The sequence below is a fragment of the Myiozetetes cayanensis genome, unplaced genomic scaffold (genome assembly GCF_022539395.1).
Source record: "Myiozetetes cayanensis isolate MyiCay16 unplaced genomic scaffold, myiCay2020 scf44, whole genome shotgun sequence".
Taxonomy (NCBI): Eukaryota; Metazoa; Chordata; class Aves; order Passeriformes; family Tyrannidae; genus Myiozetetes; species Myiozetetes cayanensis.
The window spans coordinates 527319-554742 of record NW_026087676.1 but is presented as its reverse complement, the minus strand read 5'-3'; the positions used below and the strand labels follow the sequence as shown (position 1 = coordinate 554742).

Here is a 27424-nt window from a genome sequence, read left to right as displayed (position 1 = left end):
CGCAACCCCCGGGACCTGGGGGACGATCCTGGAGGTCCCGAAGCCCCCAGGAAAGGAGGGGGCAGCGCCCTGGCCCCCAGCTCCCCAGCCGGGGGAGGGCGGCAGGACCCCGGCGGCGGCGCGATGGGGGCGGCGGCCTGCGGGGTAGGTGGGGGCAGCCTTGGGGTGTCCCCTGAGCCCCTCCCTCTGAGCCCCCCGGCATAGCCCTGGCCTCTTCCCCCGGAGCAGCCGCGGGCCCGAACCACCTCATTTTTTTCTCCCAACCTCGCCCCCAACCCGGGCCAGTTCCTTTCCCCGTCCCTCCCTCCCTCCCCTCGCCCCCTCAGGGCAGCCGCTGTCCGGGACCCCCCGCCCGCTCGGATCCCTCTCTCCTTCCCCTCGCTCCCCCTCTTTCCACGGGGCACCTGGCCCCCGGCCATCCTCCCCTTTCCCTCTCCCGCCTCCCTTTTCCCTCTCCCCCTAATTCCTATTCCCTCTTCTCCCCCCCTTTCCCCCCTATTCCCATTCCCTGTCCCCCTCCTTTTCCCCCATTCCCATTCCCTGTCCCCCCTTCTCCCCCTCCATTCCCCCTCTTTCACCCCCATTCCCTCGTGCCCCCCTCGCCATTCCCAGTCTCCCCATTCCCGGTGTCCCCCCCGCTGCCATTCCCATTCCCATTCCCGCTCCTCTCCCTCTCCGTGCCCCCTCGCCGGGGCCGCTTCCTCCCCGCCGCTCCCGCCGTCCAATGGTGGTTCCTGCTGCTGGCGGGTGCGCCGTGTTTTGTTTTGGGTCGAAGTTGAGGCCCGAGCGGACGCGGCGGCGGCGCCGGGCCCAGGCCGGACCGCCAGGACCCCCGGGACCCCCTGCCCCCTCCGCACCCCCTCCCCACCCCGCCATGCGCAGGGACATGAACGGGGTCACCAAGAGCCGCTTTGAGGTGAGGCCCGACCGGCCCTGCGGTGGGGAGCCCCGGCCTGGCCCGGACCGGGGGCGAGCAGAGGGGGTGGGGATGGGGTGAGACTCCTGAGCCCCCCAGGACCCCTGACCCGGACAGCGCGGCCCTGAGGGGGGCACGGCCTGGGGGGCGCGGAGAGGGGGGCTGTTTGAATAAGGAGGGGGTCGTGTCCGGGGGTGGTTTTGGGGAGTCTCAAAGTTGTGCCCCAACCCCCGGTTTGGGGGTGTTGGTGTGAAACGGCCCTGATTTTGGGGAGGGGTGTTTATGGGGGCCTGTTTGAATGGGGAAGGGGGTGGCTGGAGGTGTTTTTGGCGTGGGGAGGGTCTTAGGGCTGCGACCCCCGGTTTGGGTGTTGGCCCCCAACATCCGCATTTCGGTGGGGGTGGTGATTTTGGGGGCTCTGTGTGAATGGGGCTGGGGGGCGTCGTATCCGGGGGTGTCTTTGGGTGCTCAGGGTGGGCTCAGCTCTTGCGACCCCCCCCAGTTTGGGGGGGGGCGTTGTTGATGTGAAACTCCCCCCCGGTTTTGGGGCTCTTTGTGTTCCCCTTTCTGATTTAAACTCCCTTTGAGGGGTGGGCCCTGCAGACCAGAGGGGGGTCTCAGGATGCTCGGGGGGCGTCTCAGCCCTGGTCGTGTCCCCCCGGCTTTTTGGGGTGGGGGTGTGTCGGTGTGAAACTTCCCCGCCGCATTTTGGGGGTGTCCCCGTGTGTTCCAGCCCCCCCAACCCGCTTTTTTTTTGGGGGGGGGGCGCGGGCTCTGCCAACGTGTTGCTGCGGGGTCAGCGAAGTTGAGGATGGAGCAGCAGAGGTGGGAATTGCGCCTGGAAAACACCACAGCCTTTGGAAGGGAAGGGAATGGGGGGGGGGATCGGTGGTCCCAACGCTGCTGTTTTTTTTTTGGGGGGGGTGGGGAGCAGTAACCGGGAAAAATTTAATTAGAGGGAGAGGGGAGTTGGGGAGGGGAGGGGAAACAATGGGATCTATTGAAAGGCCGCGGCACAAAGCGCAGCGCCCGAGCCAGGGCGATTCCAGCCCGCATTGTTGTCCCAGCTGTCTTCCCGGGGGAGGAGGAGGGACAGAGGAGGAAGGGCAGCACCAGGATTTGCTTCCCAGCGCCGGGGGAGAGGCTGCGGAGATGGAATTCCCTCCTGCCCGCTCCTCCGGACTGCCCGGCCCGTGGGGAGGGACTGAAAAGCGGCAGGAAAAGAGCCTGGAACGGTAAAAAAGATGCGGCTGTTCCCCCGCCGTGGAGAGGGACGGGATGGAGAGCCGGGGAAAAAAACGCTGGTTTATGGGAATCCGGAGAGTGTCTGGCGTGGAATTCCCCGGGAGAGCGGCCCTGGAGCTGAGCAAGGTGCAGGAAGTGCTGGGGGGGGAGGTGGTGGTGGTGATACCGCACCTGGAATTGTTTTCTTTCCTCTCCCAAACCCGTAGCGGGGGCTGTGTTTGGGCTGGGGGGGTTAATTTTATTTTTAGTGTTACAATATTTCTGTAGCATCCAGCGCTAAAAGCTTTGGAACAACCCCGGGAACTCCGGAGAGGAGCCCTCACGTGAGCCCTGGATTGTCGGGGGTTTATTGTTTTTACTGTTCTGGGCTGTTCTTGGCTGCACAGACTTTTTTTTTTTAATTTATTCTTTCCACCCCCCAGAGCTTTTTTTTGTTTTGGTTTTTTTTTCCCCCCACTCCTGCAGAGTGGCTGATTACAGAGCAAAAGAGTAAAACCAGGTTGGTAACAGACTTTTTTTTTGGGGGGGGGGTGGGAGCATCGACCTGCTTTGCTTCCTTATCCTTCCTCTTCAGTGCTGGAGTTCCTTCCAGTTCTGGGAGATGGTTTCATCAGGGTTGGAGCAGGACACGATGAACCCAATTCACTGGGGAAAAGGAGTTGGGGAAGAGCTTTGTTTGCCTTGTTTTGGGTGGGGTGGGGTGTTGGATTTTTTGCTGGAATGTTGTGTTCTTCTTGTAGCAAGAAAACCCTGCAAGTTGGGAGATGAGCAAAACGCTCAGAGAGTTACTGAGGCCTAAATTCTTTTTTTTTTTTTTTTTTTTGGAGCTATATTTGTGCAGGAAGAGTCGGTGTGTTGTGGAAAGGCCTTGTTTGGGGCTGCAAGAAGTGCCTTTAAACATCACCCTGGTTTTTGGCCAGCGTGGTCACTGTGTTTTGCCCAGGGAAGCTGTGGCTGCCCCTGGAAGTGTCCAAGGCCAGGTTGGACGGGGCTTGGAGCGACCTGGAATAGTGGGAGGTGTCCCTGCCCACAGCAGGGGGTGGCACTGGATCATCTTTTAAGGTGCCTTCCCACCCAGAGCATCCCATGATTCCAAATCCAAGGCATGGCTTTGGTTATCCCTGCCCCACTCACCTGGAAAGGATGAGGTCTGGAGCTGTTTTCCTTTAAATCCACGGATTTCCAGTGAGGTTGTGCTGGTCTGAAGAGCTGCCAGAACTGTGAGTGGTGCCCACACCTGGAAATAGGTTTATTTTCTGGAGGGGCAGGACAGGTGGAAGTTCCTGGAAACCAGTCTGTAAAGGTTCTGCTTGGAAGGGAAAATTCGAATTTCACGGTATTTTCCTTGGCCTGAGGAGGGGGAAACAGAGCCTTTGGAGTTTTATCTTGGGGTAAAAATAGCCTGATCCGGGGCTGTGATAAATATATTGTGTCTGATTCAGCCTTTAAATACCAAGTGAGTGGTTGAGGGGGAGGTGGGGTTGGGTTTTTCACTCGGTTTATTGTCTTTTGTGAGGCCACGTAAACAGATTCCTGAGCCATTGTTGGCGGGTAATTCCCAAATCCAGCCGGGATGGGCTTTAATAACCATTTCCTACCCTGTGGAATATGGGCTGAGCTCCTGAAATCGGGCCTGCCTGGGTGGGTTTCTGGCTCCAGGAAGAGTGGGATTCTCTCCTTTAGCCGGGAGAATGAGCCATGCCCGGCTCTGGGAGCACGGTTGGAATTAGCCCCTTTTTCCAGGAGGTGTGGCCACCACAGAGAAAATCACCACTTACTGCAGCAAAGCAAACAAAAAGGGAAAACATTACCCAGATTGACTCCTAATTCTCTGTGGTGTCGGTTTAGTGTGGAACATGCCCTGACACATCCCGAGCCTGGCTTGGATTTGGGATTTCTCTGCTTCCAGCCCGGTGAGGTCCAGCCAAATTCCAGCAGTGAGGAAGGGAAGGCACCTCCTGGAGCTTTGGAGTGACTCCTGGAGGGCTCCCTGACCTCCCAAAGGCCTCAGCTTTCCTCACTTCCTTAACCCATCTTGTCCCTGCTCCCCTGCCCTGGGATGGCATCAGGAGAGATGCTCTCCCAAAGTCATCATCCCAAATAAACGACACCTTTTGGGGCAGGGAATTCTCAGAGCCCTCTGGTCAGCAGGGGGGTGGGTGGGATGATCCAGCCCCAAAGCACCTGCCCGTGGCCAGGAGCAGTTTTAGGTGGATTTATAGAACAGATTTATCTGGAATATGAGCTGTTGGATGACCACGGGGCAAGTCATGGACTGGCTCCAGGCCTGGATTCCCCCCCATGCAGGATCTCCTGCTCCTCAGAGTCCCCCCCTGAGCCAGGATTGAATAATTACAGGCCCTTTTCCTCCCCCCCAGACTATGAGCCATGTGTGTAGTCTCCCCTGCATCCTTACAAACACCACCACACAAAAAGCTCCATCCTCTCCAGCTTCCTCTGGGAGCCTCCAGAGCCTCTACTGAGCAGGAGCTGCTCCTGGCTCTGAGCTGGGGGTTTGTGGGGCAGTTTGGCCTCAAAATAAACCCCTGTGAACTGCAGGGTGAGGAACCAGAGCCCGTGTGAGCCCGAGAAAGGCACCAATCCAGGGGGTTCCAGAGCATTTCCCTCCTGGATCCAGGATGCTCAGTGTGGGAGGGAATTCTGACCCTCTGTAGTTCCCAGGGGTTTATTTTGTTTTGTTTTGTTTTGTTTTGTTTTGTTTTTAGAGCCCCGAAATGAGCTCAGCTCAGAGGGAAAAATGGGAAATGTCAGATGCTCCAAAATCGAGTTGCCTTCTAATAATTAATCCTGTCTGTGTTCAGAGAGCTGAATTGAATAATCCCACTGACCCTAATCCCATTTTGGAATCTGCCCCTGAAATGCTGTCCCTGTGTTTCAGGTTTTTTTGGTGGTTTTTTTTTTGGGGGGGGGGGCTTTAGAGCTGATCTTTTTAGGGTTGTGCCTGTCCCCTTTCCCAGGGTTCTTCCTGCTGTCCTGGCTGGGGCTTTGCTGTTCCAAAGGAATGAAGGTTGTGTAAACAGAGGGGGGGGGGCAGGGAAAACTTTGGAAAAAGTGGTGTTATTTACCAAGGGATTTCATTGTGCATGGGGAGAGAAACCTTTTGGCATCTGGGGTGGCACAGTTGAAACCTTTCTGTCATCAAATAATGTGGTTCATAAATAACGAGAAACACTGTTCAAAATACAGATTTTTATTTTATTTTATTTTGGGGGGGGTGTTTTGTTCACTCCCCCACTCCCATTTATTCTTCATTTGGGTGCCATCCCACATTCCAGGTGATGCTTTTGTAGCCAGCACTTCACTGGGGCAGATGGATAATGAATTGTTAACTTGGCTGTGGCCACAGTGGTTGTTTGAAGGTTGAGGGGTGTGAAGCACACACTGGGGTTTCACACCCCCAGGAGAGGAGGGGGGAATTTCGGGGGCATTTGGGAGCAAAAGTCCAGTGGGTTGTGCAGAAGGGATTTGACCCAGGGGCAAGGGGGAGAGGGGTCAGCAGGAAAATGGCTTTTGGCCTCAGCTCAGAGACAGAGCTGGGGTTGAACTTTTTTTGTTGTTATTTTTTGCCCCCAGTGGGATTCTGTTCTTCCTGTGCCAGGGATGGGAAAGGGGGGAAAGGTGGGCCCTGGGACACAGCAATTCCCTGGGATTGTGGGGTGGAGGGGACCTTAAAGCCCATCCAGTGCCACCCCCTGCCCCAGGCAGGGACACCTTCCACTGGCCCAGGATGCTCCAAGCCCCATCCAGGGATCCAGGGGCAGCCACAGCTTCTCTGCCCACCTCTCTGTCCTCCCTTCTCCCCACCCCTCCCAGGGAGGAACTTCCTCACACCCAACCTAAACCCCCTGTCTTGCAGTGTGAATCCACTCCTTGTCCTGCCTCTCCGTGCTCTTGGAAAATTCCCTTTATTGAGAGACCAAACCTGAGCTTTCCAAGCCTTGGGATTCAGGTACAGGCACAGGTTGCCCAGAGAAGCTGTGGCTGCCCCTGGATCCCTGGAAGTGTCCAAGGCCAGGTTGGACAGGGCTTGGAGCGACCTGGGACAGCGGGAGGTGTCCCTGGATTGGACCTGGATCATCTTTTAGGTCCCTTCCAACCCAAACCGTTCCCTGATCCCACACACAGCTCCCAGGGGGGTTTTCCTGGGTGAGCATGGAATGGTTTTCCCGGGAGCTGCTGCTCAGAGCAGCCCCCACGAGGGGCATTTTGGGATCCTGGGTGTCCCCAGGGAGAGGCTGGGCCGTGTCCACCTGGGATCACCACTTGTGTAAGAGGGAGGGGAGTGAGAGCCACGGGCACAGCTCCCTCCTGCTGGACCCCATCATTAATTGGGGCCTGGGCACAGCCACTAATTACTGTTTTCATTGGGATGCCTGGCTGGGAGCTTCCTTTGACTCACCCCGTTGGGAAAGTCGGCCCTGGGAGGGTTTTACCCTCCCTGCTGGGGCGTGGAGGCCGTGCCTGTGAGGAGGGGCCAGTCCCTGGGTGGATCCTGGGTGGATCCAGCGCTTTTCCAAACTCCCCCAGTGCCCCCTCGCAGCTCAGCTCGGGTGGGTTTTTAATGAAGGCGCCATCACTGGGCTTCATTTCCAAATAAAACACTCCAGTAATCCCCACACCTCTTACGTAAGAGCCGAATAAAAACCCGGGAGTGAATGAAAACACCTTATTACCAATCCTAATAATATTACCAGTAATAACAACATTACCAGCAGTAACAACAGAGCTGCAGGTGCCGGGGAGGGGCAGAATAGAAGACTTTTGTCAGAGCAGCTTATTTGGCTTGTGATGAGCCTTGGAGAGCTGGGTAAGTCTTGGCTTCAGCCTGAAAATACTGAATCATGCCTTCAGTTCCTGGGTTTGCTAGGGGGGGTGGGGGGATGTTGTTTTAATCCATTCCAAGTGTGTTTGTAGTAAAACCACTGCCCTGCTAAAAGGAGTTTCTCGAAAGGTAAAAATAAAGAGTGGTAAGTGGGTGTTGCAGGCCGTGTCTTGGGCAGGTCAGGAAGTCTTTGTCTTATTTATACTCTTCCTTCTTGCTTGGGGGTGTTGTGTTTTTTTTTTTTTTTTTTATGGGCAACAATCTATATTTAAAACCTGGAGAGGCTGAGGAAGCAGCAGCATTTTAAATCAGATACCTGTGCTGGGCTGCAAAACACAACCCGTGGCGTGCTGAGGGTTTTTAGAGGCACTAAAAAAGCAGGAGCTGGAGCAGCTTTGGGAGCACAAACAGAGTTTTTGGGGGCTCAATCCATGGGATCCCAGCCCTGGAGCTGTCACTGGCGCTCCCCAGGAGTGGGGTGGGTGTTTCATTCAGCCCCAGCCACAACTCCTGGGCCCTCAAAAGCTGCTTATCTGGGAGCTGCTGCCTCCCTGAGCTGTGCCCAGGCTGCCCCAGGTCCTGCCAGGGCTGTGCAGGGGCAGCTCCTCGGCTGTGTGTCCTCCCCAGCCGCCGTCCCTCGGGTAACTCGGGGCTGGGGGGTGGAATTGGGGTTGGAAGGGAGCACAGGGAGCTCCCAGTGGGGTGGTTTGGGGTGCTTGGTTTGGAAGGAGCTGCGTGGGGCAGGAGAACAAACCAGATGAACAAACAGCACCCCCTTTGGGGTCTGGCAGCGGGTTCTGGGGGGGGGTGTTGGGGTTAAGGGGGTGTAGCCACGTGGTGGCTGCAGCTGGAGTGGGGTTTGTGGGATCAGTGGGTTTTTTAGTGTCTCACCTGCACGTCCTGGCTGTGGAGTTTCCCCCCCCACCCTTGAGAGCAGCAACGTGACCTGATCCATCTGCCCATCCTGAGGGATTTCCCCTCCCTGGCAGTGCCACCGTGTCCGAGGGGTGTGGAATGGGAAGGGCTTCGTCACAGCCTGCTCAGTCACTTCTGTAGGGCTTGGAATCATTCCTGATTTAAAAAAAAAAAAAAAATCCCCCCAGACAGGCTCTTAATTTAACTTTGCCCCCTGTGCAGGCTGGGCTGGGGCAGCTCATCCCACCCCATCCCCCAGCAGGAATTCCAGCTTTCCCAGCCGGGCAGAGCTGAGGAAGCAGGGGATGTGACAGTGTCCATCCAGCCATTGGCCCTGGGAGCTATTTTTAGGGATATTAAGCTTGTAATCAGCCCTTTTGGCCGGGGTTTGTCCTGCTTAGTCAGGATTTTGCCCGGGCAGGGTTGGGAGCAGCGGGGCAGGAGGGCAGTGGCTGCATTCCCACCCTTCCTTATCCCAGCACAGCATCCCCACAGCCAAGGAGGGAGCCTGGCCCAGCCCTGCCTCGCTCCCAGCCAGCCATTTCCTGGGAGACTTTAACTCAGATTGGACTGGATGGGCTTTAAACAAATTCCCTGTGTAACTCCAGGGAAATTCCCTCGCTCTGAGCGGCTTGGGGCTGTAAACAACTCTGTGCCTTGGATCCTCTGGAGAGCCTTGGGTTTCACTGGCATTTCAGTGGCTGATCCCTGCAGTGTGTGAGTCTTCTTTGCCTCCAGGAGGGCGGCTCAGGCTGCTCCAGCTGCTGCTTCCCGAAATCCTGTGCTGGGAAGGGAATCGGTGCCGCTCCGGTCTCGGTTGTTGGAGCCCTGGAACAGTGGGGATTATTTAGTTTTCTTTTTCCCCAAAATGAGCAGAACTGGAGGCAAGATGTCAGTTCATATTGAGAGTGTTTGTTAGGAGTGAATTCAAAGCTTCACTGAGAGCTTTCCCAAAGGAAACACGGGGTGAATTCCACGTTTTTCCTGTCGTTCCGTGCTTTATGCTCAGTGGTTTTTTTCCACCGGGTTGCTGTGTCTTGCCTTGTCTCACTGACTCTGCACTGGGCTTCTTCATCTCCATATGGACCATAACAGGTAAAATTGATATAAATTCTACCAGAAATGCTGGAATTCTTTTTAGCTGGATGAACCTCCCGGTGCATCTCCCACTCCTCGGGGTGTAAACTTGGAGTGAATTCCAGCAGATGTTCCATCACTGTCGCTTCCCAGCAGCCAAAGGGCTCTGAAAGTCCCTCTCCAAAGTGTCTGACACCACCTGGGTGGGAGGAGAACCCCCAAATATTCCAGCTGTGTGCCTGTGATCCCTGAGTTCTGCAGGCAGCAGTTGATTCCCACCTTTCCCAGCTTCAAACCGGTTTCCAGAGCGCGTTGTTTGCTCTCTTAGAATCAGCATTTACAGCCTGTCCTCAGGCTGGCTTTGATTTACTTCCTTTCCTGTGGCTGGGTGCAGTTGAGGAGGGTCTGGCCAGCATTTCCTCAGGGATCAGGGGCTGTGGAATCCTGGAATATCCCGAGCTGGAAGGACCCCACGAAAACAGGGAGCTTTAGGCCCCAGAGCAACTCCAGTTTCACCCTCAGCACGTGGTTCCCTGGTTCTTTTGGATCTGTTGTGAGAAGTCTGTCATGCCCTGTTAGACTTAATTTGGAGTGTTTTGAAGTGAGAATATTTGCTGATGTTCCATGGGTGGTGGGTTTAGGTTCTGCATTGTTTATTTGGCGTGAACTGCGACAACACAGGGACGTGAAACGCTTCCCGGGTTGTGTTTGGGGAAGGTCTGGGGCTTTCCTTCCCCCCTGCCCCCCTCTGTGGGTGTCCCTGCTGGGTGCTTGGGTGTGTTTTGGGCTGAAAACGGGTGTCACTGTCTCCCTTTCCCTCTCTGTGTCTCCCAGTGTGTGCTGTGCTCTGTTGGTGCTTCCAGAGTGCCCAGTCTGAGTTATTTTTCCCTCAGGTGATCATGCAGGTGGGTCAGTTTGTGCCACCCCCCCAGTGCCTCCTCTAACCTTGCAGCCACTAATTCCCTGCAGCTCTGGATAAGCTTCATCCCCTTTTTTCTCCACCCAGCTTTGAATTTGCTGCTCTGGGAGGGGAGTGTTGGAGTTCAGAGCCCGTGTCAGGGTGGGCTTTGGCTCCGGGGCTGCTGCAGCCCCAGCAGGGGCTGCACTGACAGGACCAGGGCAGTGGTTTTAGGATGCCAAAAGGATGGGATATTGGGGAGAAATCCCTCCCTGGGAGGGTGGAGAGGCCCTGGCACAGCTTGCCCAGACACCTTCCACTAGCCCAGGTTGCTCCAACCTGGCCTTGGGCACTCCCAGGGCTGGGGCAGCCACAGCTTCTCCGGGAAATCCATCCCAGCCCCTCACCACCCTCACTGGGGAGAATTCCTTCCCAATATCCAGTTGGACTTCACACACCAGCAAACCTGGTGGCCCATCCTGTGTTTCAGACGTGCTGCAATCCCTGCATCCAAGAAAAATGCCTTTCTCTGTGCCCTGACCAAACTGATTTATTCCATGGACACCACCTGGTGTCGGGGATGATGCAAGAGATGTTGGGAAAAGCAAACTCCAGGTTTTTAGTGTTTTTTTTTTATCCCTAGAAATATTCTGAAAGCCTGGAAGTCCGGAACAGCCTCTTCCATTTTTTTTTTTTTTTTCAGAGCAGTTTTATTTTTGTGAGGACTTGCCAGAGAGTCACCATGTCCACTGATATATTTAGCTGGGAGTGCTGCCGTGACTTAGCAAAAAAATCCCACAGTCCCAGCCTGTTTTTTCACCCAGGCTCGGAGGGGAGGCTGGAGAAAATGGCTCTGGTGATGTCCCCTGGCACTTCCCAGCCTCCCAGGAGAGCGGGAATTCCAGAGGTTCTCCCTTGGAGCACGTCCTGCCTGGTCCCTCCCCCCATCAGGTTTTAAGTCCAAGGACTATTTTTAGCCAGACAAAAAAATCCCAGAAAACCAAACATTGCTTTAGATCAGTGCTGGTCAAAGGGAAACTCCTGCAGGAAGGAGTGTGAGGCTGGGATTTGTGCTGGGATCGAGGTGGGATGTTCCTGCTGAGGGGTTCCCTGGGATGAGTGAGGCGGGGGGGGCTGTGGCTGCTTTGGAATCTCTGCTTTAATCTCTTCTCTCCTGCTCTGGATCCCCTTTGGGAATCTCCTCCAGCTTCTTTAACTCCTTTAACTTCTCCTACCCTATTTTTAGGGAGGAGGGTGCTGGCCTGGACAACAGTGGGAAAGGGGATGGATGTGTTGGTGTTACTGTGGGAAGAGAAGAATCCCTGTGCCTTTCCCCCTCCCTGGAGCTCCCCGTGGTTTCCTGGATTTCCCAGCTGAGCAGCTCAGCCATTCCATGAGCTGGGAATGAGCCTTGGGAATGTCTGTCCCTCCTGCTGGGGCTCTGCAGAGTCACCTGCCAGGAGCCGGCTGGTGGCTCCAGGAGGTGCCCCCGTCCCCTGCCGGAGCTCTGGGAGCTGGGAATGGCACAACTCCACTCTAATTAGGAGCAAATTGCCTGTCTGGTTCCTGTTCAGGACCTGCCAGCTTGTGATGTCCCTGGTGGGAGGTGATAAAAGTGTCTGTGGGGGGAAGACAACACTCGTGCTGGGTGAGATTTTTGGGAAAGGAGCGCGGGAGAGTTCGTGTCCCGCTCCGGTGTCTTGGGATAACTCAAAGCAAGCTGTGGTTCAGGAACACAGCTTTTGGACTGGGCTCCCAAGGCCTTGGCTTTGGTGTTCTCTGGTGCTGATGGTGTTATCCAGTGCCCAGCTTTTAATCCCTGGTTGGAGCTTTTAAAAGGCAGCACGTTGGCATTTTCGGGTTGGATTCCAAGCTGAGCTTTGGTGGGTGATGGGATTGGATCCCTGCTCAGGAGCGGGATATTTGGAAGGGGATGGATCCACGTTCAGGTACAGGACAGTTATGAGGTGATGGGATTACATCCCTGCTCAGGGATGGGATATTTGGAAGGGGATGGGATTGGATCCCTGCTCAGGTACAGTTTGAAAGCTGGAGCACAAGATTTATCTGTTCAGAACTTACCAGAGCAGATGTCTGGGAACAGCCTTGTCATCCAGCCACCTTTTCCCTGGGATTTCTTCCCTGGGAAGTGTTGGCTGACCTGTGGGACCTGTGCTTGTTTTGCAGATGTTCTCAAACAACGATGAGGCCGTGATCAACAAAAAACTGCCCAAGGAGCTGCTGCTGAGGTGAGTCCCTGCCACGGGGGGGGTTTTGTCAACACTCAGTGGCTGCAGAGTCTGGGGAGAGGAGTGTGAGGCAGGAACTGCTGCTGGAATGGAGGGAATAGGGGAAAAGGTCTCGCTGTCTGTTGTTTTCACTGCACTGCCAGCTCTGGGGTGTTACTTCCAGTCTGATTCAGGTTCTCTCATCCCAAATCTCCTCACCCGAAAAGCACACGGGGTGTGTCTTGTGGAGCCCTCCCCACTGACAGTGTGTGGATGTTGGGGTTTGGAGCCTGGCACAGGGGGGAGTGACACAGTCCAGCAGCAAGAGGGATAACAGAAATGGTCTTTTCTGGGTTTTCTGGGAGCGGATTGTTGATGTGGTGGGAGCAGGTACAACAAAGTGCAGCTTCCACTCCTCAGCCGCGCACGGGAGGCACCGAATCCATCTGAGGGGAGACAGAGAAGGAGCCCTTTCCCCAGCAGCACTGCCCAGACACACCAGCCTTTGTCCTGCAGACACTGACACCCATTTACAGGAGATTCCTGCAGGGAAACCAGTCCAAGTTTCCCTTTCAAAGGCCGCACTGTCAATCCGCGCTCATTAATGTTCGCAGTCTGCTGGCAGTGAATTCCAGCTCTCCAAACCGTCACTTATGAACTTCAAACATTTATCAACTGCTGGTTTCTCCCTGGTTTTCCCCCTTCCCCCCCCCAGATCCCAGACATCTGCTGGGATGGCATGGCCAGTGACACCAAGGCACCGGCTTTGGTGCCATCCTGGGGGGATGTGGGGCTGTCCAACACCCCCACCTTGGCAGGAGCAGGGAGCAGGCAAGTGGGAATGGGGCTTTTCCTGCCTGGTTCATGGGCAGGTCAAGCAGTTTGCAGCTCTCTCCTGGCCTAAGCAGCTTTGATCCGTGCTCTCTGCCTGCTCCCCCTTCCCAGCACTGCCTCTGCCATCCACCATTCCAGCCCCACCTTGGTTTATCCCCCGGGGAGCCGGAGTTGTTGGGAATTGATGAGGAGGTGGGAGCAGAGCTGTGGTTTTTCTCTCCCCCCTGCCCAGCCCATGGGAGCAGGATCCACCTGGAATGGTGCCTCACTGGCAGGAACTGCTGGGGATAATTTTAGAAGGCTGAAGGTCTAAGCTGGCTCACCTCAGAGCCCTCAGCATCCAGGGATTTCAACAGGGCCTGACCCTAATCCAGTTAGGGACAGTGGGAAAGTGAGGAGTCCTAGAGACCCTGAGTGGATTAAGAGGGTGAAACCTGAAAATTGCTCTGAGTGGGTGTGTTTTCCCCAAACTGCCCAGGGCTGAGCTGTTCAGCTGCACGTGGGGAGTTACTTTGCAGTGAAACAGTTCAATCTGCTGCAATTCCAGCCTTAATTCCTGTTGGGAAAGCTCAGCCTGCCTTCAGCCCTGGTCACTGCTCGGTGATAAAGTTAATTTTGTGGATTATTTCCTCGCTGTCGACTCTGGAGAGAGAAAGGACCGGTGTAAAAGAGTCGGGAGCAGAGCAGGAATCCTGCCTGGATGGAAAAAGGAACATCCCAGCTCGGTGCCTTTGGGTCTGTTAAGGCAGAACTGGGAAAAATCATCCAAGGAGTGCCTGTCTGGGCACCCCATACCACTTCCATACTGGAAGGCCACAATTAGGTCACCCTGGAGCCTTCCCTTCTGCAGGCTGAGCAATCCCAGCTCTGCCAGCCTTTCCTCACCCCTCTAATCACGGGGGTGACACCCGGGACTAATCCGGGCACCGAAACCGGGCTGGCCCTGCGTCGATCCCGGGGCTGGGAACGCTGGCACTGCCCACTCCTGGGAGCTCCTGCTGGAGGTGTCGGTGCCCTGGGCTCGCTCCCAGGTGGAATCAGAGCCAGCCATCCCCAGAATCCCCGTGGGTGCTCCCTGTGCTGCCCATCGTGGGGCTCGGGGGCTCTTTGGGGCCGTGACCGCCGCGTTCCCTCCGTGGAGCTGCTCCAAGGTGTGAGATTCCCGCTTCCCCAGCTGCTCCAAGGTGTGAGATTCCCGCTTCCCCAGCTGCTCCAAGGTGTGAGATTCCCATTTTCCCGTGGCCTCCAGAGCTGTGTTTCGCTTTTCCTTTGGGAGCTGCTGCCTCTGCACTTCTTTTCAGGGCCCAGCTTTCAGCTGAATCACAAAGGAGTTTTGCTGCCCCCGATTTTTTTTTCCCCCCCTCTTTGTTTTCCACTTCGTGGTAAATGCCAGTGACCAATAAGGTGTCTTCTCGTTTCTCTTCCAGAATTTTCTCCTTCCTGGATGTGGTCACTCTGTGTCGCTGTGCTCAAGTTTCCAGGGTAAGGACCTTCCTCCTTTCCTGGTGGATTTTAGCAGGGGGTTGGATCTTGGTAGGGGGCAGGGGGGGCAATCTTCTCTCTCCAGCCCTTCCCAGTCACAGGGGGGGTTGTGGCAGGACCCTTTGTGCCACTCAGCTGTCGTTTGGTGTCCCCTGTTAACACTGGAAAACTCCCAGTGAAGGGGACTCCAGGCTGGAATAGCATTTTCCAGTGTCCCAGGTAGGAAGGGGCTTGACTTTTTACCTGAGTTTTTTACCAGGCTGCTGGAAACCCCAGAGCTGGCAGTCTAAAATGGGTTGGGTGGAAATGCAGGAATTCTGATTCACAAAGGTGCTGCAGAGCCAGTGAAAGTTAATTTCCTTCCTGGATGTAGTTGGAGTAAGCATGGGGTGGGAAAAAATAACCGCACAGTGTTTTGTTTGGGGTGGTTTCTGTCCTTTGTGGTGAAATCCAGCTTGGAATGTTCGCTTGGGAGAGTTCCTCCAACTGCAGGTCAGATTGTCTGGAGCTTCCAGGTTTATTCAGGTGCTTTATCTGGGAAGAGCCAGAGGAGGCACCGCTGCAGGAAAGGGTGGGATGTCCATCCAGGGGAGGTGTTGGAGTGGAGCGTTCCCTGTCCTGGCTGGGTCACTCCTGCACAAAACCGCTCAGTGCTGGTTCAAACCCACACCACAGCTCAGTGCATCAGCCCAGGCTCCTTGGAATCAAAAAACCCCAGTGCTAAAACATTATTTACTGCATTAAAACTGGGCCTGGGCCTTGGCACTTCCCACCTGGGTCACGCAGGTCCGGGAGGGAAAGGCCTTGCCGGTGGAATCCGCGGCTCCAGCAGAACCGTCCTGGCCAGAATGGGATCCTGCCAATGTCAGGGTGCCCTCCTGGACTGTCCCTTGCTCCTGTTTGCCCAGGGAAGCAGGGAACACATCGTTCATCCCCTGGCACAGCACGTGAAGTGCCTGTGGGAGGTGCAGGAAGGCTCTGGAACGTTCCCTGCCCGTGGAATTGTGCGGCCACCGGTGCATTTCCCACCGGAGCTGTCGCTCTTCCCACGGACCTTAAAACAAACAGCAGCAATTCAAAACCCCAGAGAGAAAATGAGTGAATGCCCAGTTCTGTGCCCTGCTCTGACTCTGCACCACTTGTTGCTGGTGTTTTGGGTTGGGGGTGAGCTCAGTGCAGGGGAGGGATGGGGTGGAAAATCCACCTGTATTTATCCCCCGATTTCCCAACGCCCAGCTCCTGGTTGTTACCAGATCTGGCTGTTTGCTTTGGTTGTGCAATGAAAGCTTTACACACACAGCTCTTGTGCTGATTATTCACTGAGGGCAGAACCACCGGCCCTGGGCTCCTGCCCCTCCTCTGTAGCAGGAACCACGGTGAGATTTGGGGTTGTTTGGGCCAAAACCAAAGTGCTGAGGGTCCCCTGGGGGGCACTTTAATTCCAGCCAGCAATATGAAGGTGCCCACCCTCCTCCCACCCTGGGGGCACCAATTCCCTGCTTGGGGGCACTCGGGAATTCCAAGAGGGGACCCCAGGGGGGTTTTCCCAGCGGGCACATCCCAGTTCTGCGTGTTGGAATTCCCCCGTTGCTTTTCCACCTGGGACACTGAGAATGTTGTTTCTCCAAGGAGCAGACTGGGACATGGTCCCCCCCACCACTGACCTTTTTTTTTTTTTCATATTAACCACACATCTACATTTTTTCCCCCTGATAAAGGCATGGAATGTTCTGGCCCTGGATGGCAGTAACTGGCAGCGAATTGACCTGTTTGATTTCCAGAGGGACATTGAGGTATCATTAAGTGACATACAAACCCATTTTTTTTTTCTTATTTTTTTTATTTTTTTTCCCCCTTGTTAAACTGTAATTACAGCCTAGAATGGATTCTTACTCCCAGAGTAACCCTTTTTACCTTCCCTGGAGATAGAGATCATTAATTCCAGTCCTTCAGCTTCGGGGAGCCTTGAAAAAAGCCTTGGCAATCCATTCAGCTTTTGAAAATGGACAGAATTATGTATCTGCATCGAGCCTGGAAGGGGGTAATGGAAGGAAAGTGGTTTTGCCTGTTCTGAAAACAGAAATTAGTAGAAAATGTACGTTTTTGAGGGGAAAAACTGCTGCTTGTGTGGAGCAGAACTGAGGCTGTTTCTCCTTTCCCTGCCAGTCAGCACAGCACTGATGAGACCATGGAGGCTGAATGTCTGCTGAATCCCTCCCTGTCTGTCTTTAAGATGAAAAATTGACATTTCAGTGAGGATGATTTGGGGGGGAACGAGGTCAAAAGTTGTCCCTGAAAAGATGCAGCTTTGGAGCTGCTTCATTGTTGAATCTGCTGGATGTGGGCCCTGCACTGATAGGGGATGGTCTTAAAGGGCATTGAGCAGGAAAAGGGATGAGAAAATAAAACCCAAACACTTTAGTCTTCTATCAGAATGTTTTATATTGTTTAAAAAAAAAATACTAAAAAAACCCAACCCCTTTTAAATGAAAATGCTGGAATTTGTTGTTCCCCACCTCCAGAACCCGCTGGGCTTCCTGATGTGCTCAGGCTCTGCTTTGAGGGAGTTATATCCATCAGCTGGTGTAAATTCTTGATGCAAACATGTTTGGATCCCCTAATCCAAGCAGGATCCCCAGGCTTGCCAGAGGAATTGCAAAACCCGGGAATGTTTCAGCTGCTCCAGCCGTTTTTTGCAGGGATGTGGGGCCAAAACTCACCTGGAGTGAATCTCTTTTCCCATAGGGGTTGAATTCCTGGGCTGGTTCTGCTCCTGAATGGAAGTTTGGGTTTATCCACTCTTGTCCCTTGGAAATCCTGCTGCCCCTTCCCTCCCATTCCTTGTGGAGGAATCTGTGTGGATGTCCAGGAGCTCCAGAGTGGGGGAAACTCCTCAGAATTCCCCCATCCTTAACTGATGGGCCCCAGGGAGCTTCTCTGTCTCTCCATCTTCAGAAGCTGAATAATCCCCCCCTCCCCTTTCCCCGAGATACTTTCCATGGCATTTTTATTTCCTTGTAGCACCCTAAAGCACCAAACTTGTTGTTAATCTGCCAAATGTTGAATTCAGCTGTTTGGGGGGTTGTTTTTTGGTGGGTTTTTTTTTGGGGGGGAATGCTGAGGTGCCCTCTCTGTCTCCCCCAGGGCCGGGTGGTCGAGAACATTTCCAAGAGATGTGGGGGATTCCTGCGGAAGCTGAGCCTGAGGGGCTGCCAGGGAGTGGGGGACAACGCCTTAAGGTAGAGCTGCACCTTCTTCCTGCTTGGAATGGGGCTGGGAAGGGGGATTTGGCTCCTCCATCCACCCAGGGATGGGGATAATCCAGCACCGCTTCGGGCCCAGCCCCTCATCCCATGTGTGTGTGTGAGGGAAACCTGGAGGGCAGGGACAGGCACTGCTCATTTCCCTCTTTAACTGCTCATTTTCTGCCTCAGCCCAGGTTCAAAAGTCTCATTAAAATGCAATTTTTCTCAGTTCTCATTAAAATCCTGTGGGCTGCTGTTACAAACCCGGGAGGGGTTGGCACTGAGGGGCAGCTGAGGCCTTTAGTGGGGCTGGGAAACCCCAGGGCACGGGGTGGGCCAGCAGAAATCACTGGTTTTCTGGATTTTCTTCTGTTTTCTTGGGTTTGCTCTTTATTTTCTTAATTTTGTTCTTTATTTTCCTAATTTTGTTCTTTATTTTCTGGATTTTCTTGATTTTTTTTTTTTTTAAATATTTCCTTGGTTTTCTTCTTTATTTTCTTGGCTTTCTTGAAGAAGAAAGAAAGAAATTTTCTACTTGATTTTCTTCTCGATTTTCTTGCCTTTCTTGATTCTTTTCTTCTTTCTTGATTCTCTTGGTTTTCTTCTTGATCTCCTTGATTTTCTTGATTTCCATTTCTTGATTATTTTTTCATTCCATGATTTTCTTGATTTTCTTCTTTATTGATCTTTATTGATTTTTTTCTTTATTGATTTTCTTCTTTATTGATCTTTATTGATTTCTTCTTTATTGATTTTCTTCTTTATTGATTTTCTTTGTTGATTTTCTTTACTGATTTTCTTCTTTATCGATTTTCTTCTTCATTTCCTTCATTTTCTTCCTTATTTTCTTCCTTATTCTGCTCGAGACCGTTCTGCAGAACCTTAATCTGCTGAGTTACAGCTGCTGGAATTCTATTCCCTGGCCAACCCAGTGTTTTTTTTCCCTCCCTTTCCCAAAGGACCTTCGCCCAGAACTGCAGGAACATCGAAGTGCTGAACCTCAATGGTTGCACCAAGATCACGGACGCGTGAGTAGAGCTCTTCCCTCGGCCCTGGCTGCTCCAGGGAGTGCTCCAGGGCTCCACAGCCCCCCTGGGGGTTCCATCCCAGAGTCCCCACCCCCCTGCTCCCCCCCAGAGTGCCGTGGGATGTGTGGGAGCTGGGATGGATCCATGGCAGGGGTGTCTCCCTGTCTCTCTTCCAGCACCTGCACGAGCCTCAGCAAGTTCTGCTCCAAACTCAGGCACCTGGACTTGGCCTCCTGCACCTCCATCACCAACCTGTCCCTGAAAGCACTGAGGTAGGAGCCAACAGCACCGGCTGTGCAGCTGGAACCGTGGGATTAAGGCCGGAAAAGACCCCCAGGACCACCCCAGTCCGCCCAGCCCCACCTGGGGAACATCCCCCCCACCCCGAGCTGAGCTTTGGGAACTGTCCCCCTTGGGCTGGGGGGGTCTCTGTGCTCAGGTGGCTCCCAGAAATGGGCGTTTCAGGGGCGAAAAGCGGGATTTCCTCCCGAATCAAAGCGGCATTCCCACGTTTTCCCTGTCTCCCCCAGCGAGGGATGCCCGCTGCTGGAACAGCTCATCATCTCCTGGTGCGACCAAGTGACCAAGGACGGGATCCAGGCCCTGGTCAGGGGCTGTGGGGGGCTCAAAGCCCTGTCCCTGAAGGGCTGCACCCAGGTATGGCTCTGGAAAAGGGGGACAGGCACAGCTGGGATGTTCCTGCTGCTCCTCAGGGAGGGTGGGGAGGAAATACTTCTACATTTCTTTTGCTTCCCAAAAAATTCCATCAGCAGAATTCCTCCCGGTCTGCTGGAAGTTTGGGGAAGTTCTTTAATCCTTGGAGCAGTGGGATAAGTCACAGACCGAGCTGGAGAATCCTCCTTTTCCCCCATTTCCTCTTTTCCCACTGAGCAGATCGTTTTCTGGAGGGGCTGTAAATGTTATCCATCCCCAGGGGATTTCGGGGCTCTCCTTTCATCTGCCTGGGGATGGAATTCCCTCCCCGTGCCCTTGGGATTTGTAGCCACTCAAAGAGAATCTCTTTTCCTTGGAAAACACCTCTGGAACCGCAGTTTCCCTGCCAAAGCTCTGGAGTGTATTTGGAGAGGGTCTGACACCTGGATTTTGGGATATATAAAGGCTAAAAGGGTGGGGGTTTTGCCCCATTGTTATATTTTTGTTATTTAAACTGACCTTCTTTTATTTTTCTTTACTCTTACCTTGAAAAGTTTGATGAATTAAATCCCTCCCTACTGTTACAACTTTATATATATAAATACATGTATCGATTATGAACTGGGGCAGGGGGAACATCAACCCCTTATTTTAATGTAGAAAATATAAACCATATCAATACCAAATATATTAAGCAGTGCAATAAATGTGTAACATCAAATAATACTTCTATTAAAGGCAATACTCTTAATAAAGAGTAAAGCCTTTTTATTTTTCAAGCTTTTTAACCCCCTGAGTTAAAAAGGAACTCGCTTGATCAAAGATAGAACCAACCCAGCCTATTTTGGGTATCCAGGTCATGGGAACAGCTTGAGTTTCCAGGAATTTAGGGAGTTGTGAGTAATATCGATGGCAATCCATCCTGGGTTATCCATCCCTTGCCATCTGCTCCTGGAGATTGAGGAATGGCAGGATTTGACCCTCAGGAATCACCCCGGGGTGTTTTTGTGCTCCTCACTCCGGGATGAGGCTCCTCAAGTTCTGTAAAATCAGAATATCCTGAGCTGGAAGGGACCCACAAGGGTCAGAAAGGGCCAACTCCTGGAATTCCAGCACTGTTGGAATAATAAAAAGAAGAAGGAGAAGAGAAGGAGAAAAAAAAGAGAAAAGAAAAGAAAGAAGAAAAAAAGAAAAGAGGAAAGGAAAGGAAAAAGGAAAGGAAAGGAGAACAAGAAGAAGAGAAGGAAAGGAGAACAAGACAAGAAAATAATGAGAAAAGCTTGTTGTTGTTGTTGTTGTTACTGCAGTAATAATTATTGCTGCCACACGAGCCCAGGGTCACTGGCAGGCCCAGGGTGGTGGAACGTTCCCCTGCCCCCTGTGAGGAGGAGGTGATTCCAGCCCGTGCTGGGGGTCTGTCCCTGGGGGATGAGCCCAGCTGTCCTTGTGGCTCTGAGCTCTGTCCTGGGCTGGCACAAACCACCCCCTCCCCGGGCAGGAGCGCCCTCAGCACGGTGGGTCCTGTGCCTGTGGTGCCTTTCCCTGCTCCCCCAGAGGCTCCCAGAGCCCCTTTGGTGCCCCCCCAGCTGCCCTGGGGGGGTTTTAGCAGTGCCAGGTGGTCTCAGTGCCTGTGTTTTCCCCCCCCTCTCTCTCAGCTCGAGGATGAGGCCCTGAAGTTCATCGGTGCTCACTGCCCCGAGCTGGTGACGTTAAACCTTCAAACCTGCTTGGTAAGTGAAGCTTCCCAATGTTCCCCTGGGGAATGTGCTCCGTCCCCAGTGCAGCTGATGAAAAAACCAGCTTTTTGGTGCCATTCAGGAAGGCTGAATAATCCCCAGCCCAGCCTTTGCTGTGTCAGGCTCGTCCCTCCCTTCCCTGCCCGTGGGGCTCCTGAATTCGTTTGCAGGATGAGCTGGAAAAATCTCTTTCCATCAGTCCTGGAGCGGCCTTGCCAGGCCTTTCCTCTGGTCCCTTTCATGGATTTGAACCCAAAAATGCAGTTTTCCTGCACAGGAGGGCCCTGGGCCAGTCCTGCAGTGCCAAAAATGTGCATTTATGCCAAAAAAAATTATTTGGAATGGGCTCTCTGTACATGCCATCACACAGTTAGTCGGGAACAGCAGCTGGGCAACCTCTTCCTTTTCCTTGGAAGTGGGCCCTGTGTCCAGGGATGGAGCTGGATAAACCCCCTGTGCCTGGGAATGGGGCTGGATGGACCCCCAGTGCCCAGGGATGGTCTTTCCATCATTCCAGCAGGAATTGCAAAGGCAGGAATGCCAGCCCCTTCCCCACCCCTCCCCTGGCCCAGCTCCCAAACATCTCCCTGCACATGGAAAATCACTTCCAAGCCACTCCAGCGGGGTTTATCCTGTCCCAACCGCTCCAGCAAAACACCTCAGTGCATTTCTGGGTCGGCAGAGCCAGAACTGGGCCCTGGGGCTGGAATTGTGGGAGAGGGGGAAAAGTGGAATTTCACACCTTGCCGTGGTGTTTGTTCCCGCAGCAAATCACGGACGATGGGCTGATCACCATCTGCAGGGGCTGCCACAAGCTGCAGTCCCTGTGTGCCTCTGGCTGCTCCAACATCACCGACGCCATCCTCAACGCCCTGGGGCAGAACTGCCCTCGCCTCAGGTGGGTGTTCCCTGGAATTCCCAGCTCCAGAGGGTCCGGGGGATGCGCTCCGGGGCCACCGGGGCCGTTTCGACCTCTGAGGGTCTTCCTGGGAAGGGGGGGGTTTAATCCCCTGAGCTTCATCCAGGTGTGGTTTTTTATGGGATGAGTGGAGGAAAACAGATCCCTGGTTAAAATCTGGTTAAAAAAACAGATCCCTGGTTAAAATCTGCTTAAAAATCCGATTAAAATCCAGATTCCTGTTTTTTAAACTCGTGTGAGTAAAACTGGAGCAAACGAGCTCCTGCCCTGGCACCCACTGAGTAACTCTCCTCTCACACCACTGTGGAACAGCTGGGAACAGCTGGAAGATGGTGCCAGGCTCTTCCCATTGACAGGGCATGAAATAAAACTGGGGAATTTCCTCCTCAGCATGAGGAAGAGCTTCATTCCAGGGGGGGCCTGGAGCAGCTGCCCCGGGGTGGTCTCTGGATGTTCCAACCCCACCAGTGTCACCTTCCCCAGGCCTGGGCAGGGGGGGCTGCACTGGGGGATCCCCCAGGGGTCCCTCCCGACCCTCTCCTGGGATTCTGGGACCCCTCCATGGCTCCTGTGGACTCTTTCCATGCAGAATATTGGAGGTGGCGAGGTGTTCCCAGCTGACCGACGTGGGCTTCACCACCCTGGCCAGGGTAAGGGCTCCCTCCTTCCCTCCTTCCATCCTTCCCTCTTCCTTTCTTTTTGGGATAAATAACAAAAAAAACCCCTACATTTTGGGAAAACTTCTTACCTCAGTGTTTGGGTGGAATCTAAGTTACAAAAATCAGGGTTTATGGAATCTTAAGTTACAGAAGTTGAGGTTTATGGAAGCTAAGTTGCCAAAAAAAAAATAAAATAGGGTTTATGGAGTCTGAATTGCAAAAATGAGGGTTTATGGAATCTGGGTTCCAAAAGATAGGGTTTATGGGAGCTGGGGCATGGTCCTGACCCACAGATCTGGGAGGAGTTACATCCAAACCTCATGAAATGTTAAATACTTGGGAGTTACAGACTTTGCTGCTTGATTATTGAGGTTGATCAGTGTTGCCTACACAGGACCCTAAATTTAATTATCTTAATTACCATTAAAACCCTTTAAGTTTCCTTTACTGTCCTCGGTGCTGTCCTTAAAGAAGCAGCAAAATTTCCTTCCAGTCGTGATATTTCATGGAGAAAACTCCCCCTTAATTTTTAAAGAAAACTGTCTTTGTGGTGGTTTACATTTATTTTTATTTTTCTTGTCTGAACCTTACACTGAGTTTGGGGTGTTTGGTTTTCCCTTTATTCCCAGAACTGCCATGAGCTTGAAAAAATGGACCTGGAAGAATGTGTCCAGGTAGGAAACCTTTCCCTTTGGGAACAGCGTGGTGAAAAATCGGTCTCCAAGTCAGAACTTAATTTAGGAAGGTGTGATTTCTGACAGGGCATGAAATCCCAGGGAATGGTCTTTATGCCCAGGTGGTGCTAAAAATAACAGGGTTTTCCTCTGGCAGATTGTTGGGATGGTGATTGTAGAGGGTTGGGATCAAACTGGGCCGTGGCATTTACAGGGAAAAGGGCTGGATTGACTTGAGATCCCATGGAAAAACCTCCAGCCCTAAGGATAGACTGGAAGTGCATCCAGCCCAAGGAGGGAACAGGGCTGTGGTTCCTCTCTGTGGTTCTGCATTCCTGGTGTTCCCAGGGCACAAATCCAGGAGCTCCCCGGAGGAAATGACACCTGTCCAGACGGGAAGGGACGGAGAATGATCCCAAAAAAGGAACAAGGGAAGCAGGGCCGAGCCTTGGCCTGACACAAACCCATCCCAGGCAGCTCCCTGAAGGGTTAGAAACCATTGTGTGAGTCTCCTCCTTCCTGCAGAAAACCAGGAGCAATCCACAGGCCGTGGGAGGGAGCCCGAGCCCTTGGAACACCGGGGAGCTCCTTTGCCTGCCCGAATTCTGAGCTCATTTCAGCTCCCTGGGGAAGCTCAAACCAACCCAGTGGTGCCTCTTGCCTGCAAAGGACAGCAGGACCTGCTTCCATAAGGAGATGGAAGCTCCTGAGGGGTTCAGGAGAGCGGCTGTGGGGAAAACTCAGGGATTAGGGAAAATTCTGCCAGGTTTTTTTTTTAATCGCAGAGAGGAAAAATGAAGTCCCGGTGCACAACAAGTTAAGGGGCTCTTTCCTCTTCTCTTCCAGATAACAGACAGCACCCTAATCCAGCTTTCCATACACTGTCCACGGCTCCAGGTCCTGGTGAGTATTCCAAGGGAGGCTTCCAGCACTTGAAACAGAGGGATCCCAGTCGGGTTGCAGTGACTCGTGTTCCTGCTGGTCCTTGGACCCAACTCCAGGGCCCTTCCCACAGTGGGTGAGGCCCTTCCCAAAGGTGGGTGCTCCCATGGCAGGGGTGTTTGTGGGATTCCTGTGCCACCCTGTGGGTCTCATCCCTCCAGGACTGCCTTTCCCAGTCAGGGGAATCGTGGAATGGTTTGGGTTGGAAGGGACCTTGCAGGTCACCCGGTTCATGGGCAGGGACAACCTCCCACCATCCCGGGTTGTTCCAGCCTGGATTTGGACACTCCCAGGGAGGGGGCAGCCACAGCTTCTCTGGCCAGCCTGTGCCAGGCTCTCCCCACCCTCCCAGGGAAGGATTTTTACCCACTGCAAGTGGAAGTTTTCCCCGTAGATGCACAAATCCCAGTGGCTCCAGTGCCAGGAGGGAGCACAGACCAGTCCTAAAATCCTAAAACGCAAACCAGCCCGGCCCCATCCAGCACAGCCCACGCTCCCTCGTGTCCCCAGGGAGGCTGGGGCTGCATTTTGGGGTGGCAGGAGCCACCTGTGACCCTGAACTGGCTGTGTTTGGGCACAGAGTTTATCCCACTGTGAGCTGATCACGGACGACGGGATCCGGCACCTCGGGAACGGCGCCTGCGCCCACGACCGGCTGGAGGTGATCGAGCTGGACAACTGTCCCCTCATCACTGATGCCTCCCTGGAGCACCTCAAGAGCTGCCACAGCCTGGAGAGGATAGAGCTGTACGACTGCCAGCAGATCACCCGCGCAGGGATCAAGAGACTCAGGGTGAGCCAGGATTGGGGGGGTTTATCCATGGGAGGAGCCCTCACCCCCCGGCTGGGAGAGCATCCTTTGTGGATCTAGGGGTGTGGAATCGTGGTTTGGGTGGGAAGGACCTTAAACCTCATCCAGTTCCACCCCCAGCGCCGCCTCCCGCTAGCCCAGGTTGCTCTAGCCTGGCCTTGGATGCTTCCAGGCATGGGGCAGCCCCAGCTTCTCTGGGAATTCCATCCCAGCCCCTCACCCCCCCTCACAGGGAAGGATTTCTCCCCAGCATCCCTTCCCAAGGCCGTTTCTCCCTCTGGAAAAGAGGAGTCACGATAACATTTCACCTGCAGGGAGGACGTGGCTCTGTCAAGTAACGTCATAAAATCATGGAATGCTTTGGGTTGGAGGGGACCTTGGAGCTCGTCCAAGTTCCTGGGGCAGGGACACCCCCCCACCAGGCCAGGCTGCTCCAGGGGTGCATCCCAGGGCTGGGAAAAGCCTCGTTCCTTCCTCATTCCCTGCAACCCTCCCGGGGAGGGGGGAACCCCACAGGAGATCCCAGCCCGGTCTGACCCCTCTCCCTGGCCGTGTTTGCCGTTCCAGACCCACCTTCCCAACATCAAGGTCCACGCCTACTTCGCCCCGGTGACCCCCCCGCCCTCGGTGGGCGGGAGCCGACAGCGCTTCTGCAGATGCTGCATCATCCTATGACGCTGGAAACGGCTCTTCCCGGCAAAACTGAGGCTGGAATTGCGCCCGTGGCGTTCCAGGAGGGGGGACACTCACACACACACACACCAGGACCTTGGAGCGGGGCTGGGGGTGCCCCGGAGCCCCTTCCCCAGCCCTGCCCGCGATCCCACCCGGGAGCTGCTGCGGCTGGGACGGCTTTTCCGGCTTTTCCGCAGGTGGATCGGGGCGATCCCGGCCCTGAACCCCCCTCCCGACCCAGACTGACTGATGCTGCTGGTGGGGGCTGGAATAGGAACCGGAATCCTTGGAAGAAGTGGGGGCTGGGGGAGAGGAGAGGGACTGGCTTTGATCCCGCAGCCGTCGCCCAGGAGGGGGGAAAAACCAAAACCCAACAAACCTGAAAATCCCGACAAGTTCTAACGTCCCGTTTTTCAGCGAGGGGGATGAAGGAGCAGCAGCTGAGCCGGGATTCCCTCTGGGAGCCAGGGTTTCCTTGGAACCCAGGATTCACCTGGGAGCCAGGAATTCCCCCGTGCTTCCCACGGGAAGGTCCCGTGTCTCTCCCATACCCACGCTGTCCAGCTCAGAGGCTTTCCCAGGTGGTTGTGGTAGACCTTGGAATCTGTGATGTCGGATTTTTGTTGCCCTTCCCCACGTCCTCCTTTTTTCCTCTTTGTTTTTCTTTTTTTTTTTTTTTTCTTTTTTTATCTTTCACCAGGTTTTTAATTCAGTCATTTCTTGACATCTCCCAGCCCAAAGGGACAAATCCCTTAATTTCGGTTTTAAAAAAGAGACTTTTTTTTTTTTTTTTTTTTTCCCCTCAGGAGAAGCCTGAGCCTGTTGGGAAGGTTTTCAAGGAGCAGGTTGAGCTACACCCCAGGCTGGGCTCTCGTGGGATTTCTTGGCCTGTTTGAGCAGGGTTTGGGTGTCCAAATTTTATTCAGATTTCAGGTTTTATCCCAGTGACAAGGATATAATTCCCAATATAGGGAATAATATATATATTTATATATAATTCTCAATACAGGGATTAAGTTCTAGTCTGTGTTCCAGCGACTGTAAGTTCCCTCCTCCTGTCCTTTCCCTCCATCCCTTCATCTTATCCCCAAGGAAAAGCAAAGTAGAACCTCTTTGCTTGTTGCCCTGATGAAGAAATAAGGATTCCCTGCTGGAGCAGGTCTGGGATCCGCCCCAGCTCCAGGGAGCACTGGGGGCTTTCCCGACCTTCCCACCTTCCACAGGTAAGTGTGGAGCCCCCGGGAGGACCCACAGGGATGGGAAAGGGGTTGGGATGAGCCAGGCCCAGCTCTGGGGGGAGGGAAGGAGGTGGAGGGTGGGGGGGTTGGGGGCTGATTTTGGGGCAAAATGAGCACAGGTGCTCCAGGGGAGCACGGACTGATCCGGGCATTCCAGGTGTGCCCGGGGTGGAACTGCTGGGCAGATCCCAAGGGTTTCAGGGGGCAGGGCCTGGGCAGACTCTGGGGGAGCTGAGCTGTGTCAGTCATTCCCGCTGGATGGAAGGAGCACTCGTGTCCGTGGATGTTCCCGCCCGGCCGGGGCAGGAGCAGGGCCGGGGATTTGGGGCTTCCCTCGGTCCTGAGGGATCCTTTGGTGGGGGAAGAGCGGCTGCAGCGCCAGGAACGGCTCTTCCAGGGCCTGGG

The 27424-nt window shown here is 54.1% G+C and overlaps 1 protein-coding gene across 3 annotated transcripts; it reads left to right on the top strand.

Moving 5' to 3' along the window:
- Nucleotides 1-88: 88 nt before the first annotated feature.
- Nucleotides 89-26803, top strand: FBXL20 (F-box and leucine rich repeat protein 20). 3 transcript variants are annotated; one of them, XM_050330755.1, is made up of 15 exons: nt 89-144; nt 12082-12143; nt 14384-14438; nt 16157-16231; nt 17583-17677; nt 18643-18711; nt 18888-18983; nt 19242-19368; nt 21021-21095; nt 21869-21999; nt 22610-22670; nt 23309-23353; nt 24200-24256; nt 24876-25088; nt 25674-26803. In XM_050330755.1, exons 1-15 carry the CDS (start codon nt 124-126, stop codon nt 25779-25781), a joined length of 1290 nt encoding a protein of 429 aa, XP_050186712.1. In that variant the 5' UTR covers nt 89-123; the 3' UTR covers nt 25782-26803. The 3 variants fall into 3 exon arrangements, with proteins under 3 accessions (XP_050186712.1, XP_050186711.1, XP_050186710.1); XM_050330754.1 differs by lacking the exon at nt 89-144 and adding an exon at nt 863-916; XM_050330753.1 differs by lacking the exon at nt 89-144 and adding an exon at nt 1998-2287.
- Nucleotides 26804-27424: the final 621 nt, after the last annotated feature.

Bases quoted from the DNA above. Each gene is read 5' to 3' on its own strand.
- FBXL20 (XM_050330753.1), top strand. From the start codon at position 2,195: ATGGAGAGCCGGGGAAAAAAACGCTGGTTTATGGGAATCCGGAGAGTG. The intron at 12,144-14,383 runs GTGAGTCCCTGC...TTTCTCTTCCAG, and splicing joins CCCAAGGAGCTGCTGCTGAG to AATTTTCTCCTTCCTGGATG. The intron at 17,678-18,642 runs GTAGAGCTGCAC...CCTTTCCCAAAG, and splicing joins GTGGGGGACAACGCCTTAAG to GACCTTCGCCCAGAACTGCA.